The sequence below is a fragment of the Neopelma chrysocephalum genome, unplaced genomic scaffold, assembly GCF_003984885.1.
Source record: "Neopelma chrysocephalum unplaced genomic scaffold, ASM398488v2 Primary Assembly neopelma1_147, whole genome shotgun sequence".
In the NCBI taxonomy this organism is placed as follows: Eukaryota; Metazoa; Chordata; class Aves; order Passeriformes; family Pipridae; genus Neopelma; species Neopelma chrysocephalum.
This window is the reverse complement of record NW_020897809.1, coordinates 13,326,333-13,334,378: the sequence shown is the minus strand read 5'-3', so window position 1 is coordinate 13,334,378 and position 8,046 is coordinate 13,326,333. Positions and strand designations below refer to the sequence as shown.

Here is an 8,046-nt window from a genome sequence, read left to right as displayed (position 1 = left end):
CCGTCTCCAGAAGCCGGCGTGTGTCTGTAACAACACATCCAAGGAGCTGGAGCGCAATTAAGACTGAAAAGTGAACACATGATTATTATTATTTTTTGCCCTCCCTTCTGCTGTGGGTGACAGAACACAATCAGCCCCTGACGTGCTTGGTTGCTTGGTAGCAGACAGCCACATTTTTAATTATATACTAAAATATGCTAAAGAACATAAAACGGCTGCGTGACTAATACGTGTGTATCAAGAAAGGCACATGACAGCAGCAAAATTGCCTCAGTGTCTGATAAAAAGTGCCTCTGTCAGGCTTGTCATCAGAAGATCAAGGGAAAGGGGTGGAAAGTATTATTAATAAAACAGTGACTATTAAAAATACCCCTCATTGTTTGAGGTGAATTTTTTTTTAATGTCTAGCATGAATTTAATTCTTTTCCATTTATTCAGCTTTGATTTAGTTCCCGCTTTTCCAAACAGAATTATTATATTAGATCTAAAAAATCTCTGCTTATTCTTTTATGATGCATGACTCTAAAAAGAAAAGTGGAAAGCTTGTAGGATCCAGCTGGGTCCTCAGCAGTGCAAGTTCTTCATGGATTTGTTTGAACAAAATTACTTTAGTGGTCAGAGAACAAGAAATTATTTTATTATTTACATGTTCTGAAGTAATTTCTTTTGCAACAACCTGCTGTATAAACTGCTTTTCAGCAGGGAAAAAAGAAGACAAAGATTAATTAAGGTCCCTTCCAATCCAAACCAGTCCACAATTCTGTGGTTCTAGGGCTGAGAAAGGAATATCTACACAGTTATTACTCATGCCCAGTGAACAGTAGCATTCAATGTACCCGGTGTAAAATGAGAATCAGACCAGTGGTTTTGAAGACAATAAAAGATTTTGACTAAATGTATTTAAAGTGACTAAAGAAACTGATCATAACAGTGACAACTCAACACATGCTCAACTCCTCTGTGCCTGCCCGTCTGGAGCCCGTCACTGGCAGGGATCCACCAGCCCGTGAATTACACGCTGCATTCAGAGACAACGATTTGCAAATGACACAATTAAATCACAACTCGCCTTAGAGCAAGGTGGGTTTGCCGGCCTGTGCCAGGATGGAGCTGCTGGGGTGGAGCAAAGGCAGCACCACAGGGAGATGCCGCTGAAATCCTCACGGTGGCACATCTGTGCCCACCGAGAGAAGCTTGTCCTCATTCCAGGCAGCTGGAAAAGACACAGCCCCACAAGAGTGTGCTGTTCCCCACTCTTTTAATTAACTCTTGCTGCTATCACAGGCGGAGAGGAGGAAAGCCAGCGGGAGCAGGGAGCTCTGGAGAGGCACTGTTGAACAGCACGAGAGCAGGCAAAGTGTTTGAGCAAGACCAGAGTCCCCAGAGCCATGTGCCCCATCCACCAAACCCTACTTTGAGACAGTACTGACAGTATGTAACCGTGTACATCACCCCCACGGTGATTTTTATAAATACATTAAAAAACAATCAATATTTAGATGCTTTGCATGCCCTGGCCCTTCCTACTGAATGCAGCAGCCTCTCCTTGCCTCACACAGCTCTTGGACAGCACTAATGCACAGGTCTGTCACAGGAACCCTTTATGATACCAGGGCACAACAGGGCTTCAGCCTCAGGAAGCGCAGCTCCAGAAAGTGCTGTGGTGGGATAAATCAGCAGGACCACGAGGTGCTGGGAGCTGCTCTCTCTTCAGGGAATCCATCTGTGCTCAGCATAGATGGAGTTCAGAGAAGCCTTCTCGCTCCTTTGCAATCTAGGTGAAAAAGTTGTAAACAGGATGAAACTGCAGCTTCAGGCCTCGGCAGAGATGTGAGCCTTGACACATGACACACAGCTCTTAAGGGAGTCCTCCCAAAAGCTGAGCTAAAAATGCAGCAGTTTCTAGGAAGTGTGTACTTCAGGTCACAGGCAAAGACAAGGGTGATGGTCAGTGCACACACATTTAATCTGTAAGGCAGCATCCTGTTTAGACTCATCGATTTTAACAAGTCAGGGACACTTTTTCAAGCCGTTACCCTGCAATTTTAAACAAGAGCATTTCAAAGGAGCTGGTGCAACAGGGTACAGCATCATTCAATGCTGGGACCACCCTTAGATGAGAGAGCAAAAGGAGCAGCACTGCTGAGGCCACTGAGACAGGGCAATCATCACCTCCCTCCTGGCACTGGGAGCTGCCAGGCTCCCAGGTCTCCTCAGAAGGAAAGCATGAGGAGGTGACCCAGTGGCAGCATCCTGCTGTGCCACCACACAACAGCCGAGCCCTGCCCCACCCCACAGCCCAGCCACGGGGCTTGCCAACAAACCAGACCCCACCAGGCGTAGGTGGACATACTTTTAATATCCACTTTCTTACCCTGCACAGAATTTTTCAGGTTTGTCCAAAGGAGCTAAAAGGCTTCTAAGCAGAGCTGCCACCACCCCTTTGCTGACACACTGAGCTGTTGCCTACAGCCACTACTCCCATGACAGGTATTCTTCCTGTTCCTCCTGGGTTCTGCAACCCAGCCAAAACCTCGAGGTGCTCCCACCCAAAGCAAGAAATTCACTCCAAATTGACCACCAAAAGAAAGCCAAAATACATCCAAGAACTCAAACTTAAATTAGAAATTATATCCCAGGCTGCTGATATATATTTCCTACTGCAGTATTAAAATGACACATTCTAATAGTATGTTGAATTTCTAAAGAAATTACATTATAAAACCTACTGGAAATACTCACAAGCTTCTACTCAAGTATCTTCTACAAAGAGGGAGCCAGCCTTTTCAGCTGTAGTCCTAGCAGAGTCAGGCATTTTTTGTTGGGTTGGTTTTTAAATTGAGCCAGTAATTTTTAATTTCAATTGAATTAGGTATTTTCTACTCCTAATAGGTATCAGACTTTCAAGACACAGGCCAGATTCAAACTTCTGTTTGCATTCAGAGCTGAAACTCATGAGATAACACTCATGAACCTCCACTGCTGCTGCAGCAAGGACCACAGAGACACAGGGACTCAATGCTGTGAGCACAGGAAGCGACAGCCTGTCAAAGAACAAGACCAGAAGGGATGAAAGCAACAGAGACAGGGAGAAATAATGACAATAGCAAGACACAGTAAGACTCCAGCTGGTTCCTCATCAGCATGAGGTGCAGCTCCCAGTACAACCCAGGAGCAGCTGTTTGCATGGTGGGTGAGTGCAGGTCTGGGAGGAGGAACCTGGGCATGAGCACAGGGAGGATGGGGATCCCATGCACAGGTCAGCTGGAGAAGGTGGTGAGGGGCTCCTGCATAGGACTGCTGGGGGTGAGTGACCTTGCAGGAGCGACAGCAGGGCAAAGGGGCCTCACTGAGCCCACGCCTGGCACAGGGTGCTGGTGGGCAGCAAAGGGCAGTGCTGCCAGGGGGGGTTTTGGCAGATGCCCACGGGAGCAGGGAGGGAGCCAGGCAAATGGCAGGAGCCCACGAGTGGGGAGAGGCAATGACATTTTACCACACTTACTTGTTTTACTCCTTACGCTGCACCAGGTCTCTCCACCTTGGTGTTTGCAAAGCCCGAGTGGGGTCTGATCTGTAGCTCCATCCTCCCGTGCTACCACCATACAAACACAACTGGACAGTTCTGGTGCAACCAGGGATGCCAACCAACACCAGGTCAGGGACATGGATACATCCATCAGACACAGGAGCACTGCAGGGACTTCAAATACACAGGAGAACAAGATCCACCCACATGGAAAACGAGTGACTTACACAGACATATGTGAAAAACCAAATGCTTTAATCCATCTATCAAGAACAACAGTTCAAATTATTTCATTGGATACATTAATAATTGATCCATAATTTACAGTGCTATGGACCATACACAAATTATTGCTGCAGTCAACAGCAGATGAATATCAACATTACAGTACCAAGCATCATAGCAAGAGGCAGTAATTAATGTCACTTTTTCAAGAAATATAGGTATTTATACTATTATCAACATCAGCTTCCCCCCCAGTGCATTTTATGTCAAACAACATAAATGTAAGTGCATTATTTTGTGCTTTGTGCTTTCCTCATGTACCTTCTTTTTGCTTTACAGGTTGTAAGAGTTAAATATTGCTTTATAGGCCAAAAGCAGTAAGGAAGAACTTCATGGTACTCTGCATGTCCCTGCCTGTTGCATGGCTTTGGCAAAGTGAGAATTGGTCGTTCCCCACCCACCTGCTCAGGGAAGCCGTCGCTGCCCAGCGTCACACGAGTCACCGTCCCCAGAGCGGGCAACAACTTCTGTCCATCTCACTCCACCCAGCCCATGCCAAACCCTGCCTGTAATCGCTGTCTCTGTCCTCTGCCACCGACACCCTGCAAAACCTCACAGCCACACGCTCCATGACGCCCAGAAGGGCAAAGGGACCTCCCATTAGCACCCACCTGGGGGGCTGTGTCTCCTAGAGGTGTCCCCACTGCAGGGTCACCCTCAGAGCAGGGCTGTGGTCTAAGGAAACACAGGGTGAAGGGTGAGCAGGGCACAGCAGAGTTGTATGTGACCCCAGAACAACACAGGGTACAGGGAGCACACAACAGAGCTGCTGTGGCCACAGCGACTTCTATCCAGGAATCCAGCTCTTGATGCAATGGTTTGCCTTGAATCCTAACTCACCTCCACACAGACGTAGCTAAGAATTAGAAGTCATGGCTGTCAACGAGTACCAGTGGTTTCACATAAGCTCGAAAAATATTCATATACCACAGTCTAGACTTGAATTTCTGAATGTCCAGCACAGGCACCAAACCAAAATCCTTATTCAATATACTCAGTGGTTCTCAGTTACTACACTCCAGCGTGCACACCCTGATTTGTTGTACCAATGCTGCAGAGCTGTCTCATTTTCATGGGGGAGGGTAACACAGGTCTGTGTTACAGCTACAAGCATTTTTTACAGCCCTGATTTTCTTACCTGTCACCCTAACCAAACAGCAGCACCAGAAGCCTGTGCCCCCATACTTGACTCGGAGCTGACTATGGCACAGTTGCCTTGCAGGGACTGGGAGCATTTCCCTGCACAAGGACCACAGTGGCCACAGTGCATACTGCAGGCTCCTGGGTCCTGCCTGGGCCAGAGCTTCTCTACCCTAGGAAAGACACATTCCCAAAAGCTGTCTGGGGCTGGGGGGGGGGGGGGGGGGCAGGGAGAGGCATCATTACAATCTAACTCCAGCTCCTCCTTCAAAAACTACAAAGGAAAGAAAGAAGCCACAACCCGGTGGTTGCATCAACGCTAACACATAGCTGGTGGCTCAAGCAGGAAGGGAGAGGGCCTGACACAACCAGCACAGCCACAGGAAGAGCAACACACAGACCCCGGAGTACTGTAACCGCAGATGTGTCCCTGCCATCCACGCCGGGAGCAGTGGTGCCAGGCAGGGACACCAGGAACTCTCCCGTGGAGAAGCATTTGGGTTGGAGTCCCGACACCGTCCCCCGCTGCCCCATCACCACCCAATTCACATTTGGTTTCTGAGCACTAACTGCCGAGCCCCAGGTTTCCTTGGAAAGCCTCCCAAACTGGCACTCAAGTCACTCACCGTCGCACTCATCCCATGGAATTTCCAGTGTAGCACAAAGGAGAACAGGAAGCTCTTGTTTTCTACACGTAGGCACCACGCTACACCTCAACGTCCTACAAACCACCGCCCTAAAGCTCTCTCCTACGCCACACTTCAGTCAGTGCTAGTCGAGGAAGACTACAACTAGAGTTTAAGGCACTTCATTCTGAACGAGCTACGCCTGCGAGTCAGCTGTAGGCTGCCATGGAGAAATCCACTCCCTCCGTCTAGCTCGGAACACCACATGTCACCTCCGTGAAACACCTAGGCTGGATATAATACAAGGAAAACTACCGTTATTGCATAGGACTACACTTGAGTAGATAATGCACCGAACTACTTTTACAACATGGTTGCATGTTAAAAATTAATAACATTGTTATCAAGTAACAGTTATTTGCAGATACAGTAATTTACTCTTTTTTTTTTTTTGTCGTTTTTTTTTTCTTATGTCAGCCCCAGTGCTGAAATAGAACACAAATTGCTCTAACGGGTATATTAACTACATAGTTATGTTTCCAAGCATATTACTACTTTTTTTTTCAGTATCACTAAAAATAAATATGTAAGTTCAGTTTCTCTACAGAGTTGTTTTATTACCTAATCTAAATTTTTACTCTACCTTAAATGCGTTTAAAAACATTTTCAAAGTGAGACTGTAATATACAAAATATTCTTGAAATCTCTCTGAAAACACAGAACCCTGCATAAAAGCTTCCTTTCAAGTGTTTACAAAGAACGCAGAAAACTTCCAATGAGTTTTAAAAATGTCAAAAAATCGTTGCAATATTAAGAGGCAAAAATCTTACAAATGAAATACAAATAAATTTAAAACAAAAAGTTGAGGATAACTAAGGAATCCATGCAAATCAAAAGAAACTGTACAATGCAATTTAAAAAATAAAATAAAGCCAATTAGATATGTACAACATAATGTGCCCAGCTGATAAAATGCCTTTTTTTTTTTGTCCAAAGAGTGTATTCCAACTTACAGTGCTCCTGCTTGGTTTGTTGTTGGCAAAGCCACCAATGTGTGTCACAAAACAAAATAAAAATTTAAGAGGAAAAACTCGAACCGTGATCAAAAGGAAAACCCAAATCAGCTCAGAGTAAAATTAAACAACACTCTGAGACACTCACATCTCCCTGCAGTTTCAGCAACAGCATTTTATATCACAATCAACACAATCAGGATGTCTTAACACTTGGTTTTAGTTTGTATTCTGAGTAGAATAGGGTGGGTTTTTTCCCTAAACACTTGTCATGTAAGACCAACATTTGAGGGACACTGTATCTTTAAGGCAGCACTATTCAATTAATACAATTACAAATTGGACTTTTTTTTTTTTTTGGTTTCTTTACATTCTTTAACTTTACATTTTGTTTCCAGGTAAATAGGTTGCATTTACAATCCTACGATTGCCCCCTCCCCTCCCCCCGAGTAGAAACAGACTCTTCATCTGTAATTCTATTGCTTTGAGTAGATTTGACCAGTTCAAAGTTCTTGGCGAATCCAGTTCACGGATACTGTACATATGCTGTACAATATTTTGGAGGCGTTGGTAGTTTTAAAATAGAATATACAAGTTTCTTCACAAAAATTCTAAAAAAAATCCTATATATATAATATGTACACACACGCACACACACTGATGAAGCACAAGGAGAAAAAAAAAAAATCAAAAAAATTCTACAAAAGGTAAATTATTCCATCTACTGATCAAGAACCAAAGCAGTTTATGAAAGGTGTGCCAAGTATATGCTAACAAGCATGATCAGTGTCCTCCATGCTCACGCTGCTCCGCCTGCTACTCGTCTTCGACGCCCCAGGAGACACGGAGGAAAGTAGTGGGTCAGTTACTCCAACGGGGGAGAGGGTATCGTCCATCAAGATATCTTCCAGTTTGGATCCCATTTTCGCAGGAACACTGTAAGTGCCGGTTGGTTCAGTCACGTTCCCGAGGTTGTCACTGAAGGTGATGGTGCCGTCAGTGAGGTCGAGGGTGGTGGTGCAGGACAGGTCTGTGTGGTGTGGCATCATGTCTTGGGTGCAGTTGTCCAGCACAGGCTCCTGTTTGATGACCCTGTTGACCATGTCAGGGGAGCAAAGGCCTGTAGATGGAACAAGGGACAGTCCGTGTGCCCGAGCTTGCATCTCAAGTTCCTGTGAAGGAGGACAAGGGACAAATTAAAAGAAAATCTGAAAGGAAAATCTGTCATCTTACACTCACCCTGCAACTTACAGTTTTCTTCTCCGTTACACATTTCCTCCCTCTCCCATAGTGACCCTGCACACTCCAGCCCTGCAAATTTGCACCTGAACATCAGTCTCTTGAAGAGGTAGGTGAACACCATCCCACACAGGTCCTTCACACTCCTCCTCAGAACCTACAACAGAGTCAAAACCCAGTGCTTTGTAGCACAGACATGTTTCCCCTCGGGCCTCTT

The 8,046-nt window shown here is 45.6% G+C and overlaps 1 protein-coding gene across 4 annotated transcripts in view; it reads right to left on the bottom strand.

The window, feature by feature from the left end:
- Positions 1-3,760: 3,760 nt before the first annotated feature.
- The window catches only part of MITF (melanocyte inducing transcription factor), a 104,092-nt gene continuing 99,806 nt past the window's right edge, over positions 3,761-8,046 (bottom strand). For all 4 annotated transcript variants that reach the window (XM_027700363.1, XM_027700362.1, XM_027700364.1 and 1 more), the window contains one exon: positions 3,761-7,762. In XM_027700363.1, coding sequence (XP_027556164.1) covers positions 7,361-7,762 — 402 coding nt within the window. In that variant the 3' untranslated portion in view covers positions 3,761-7,360. The remainder of the gene's footprint in view (positions 7,763-8,046) is intronic.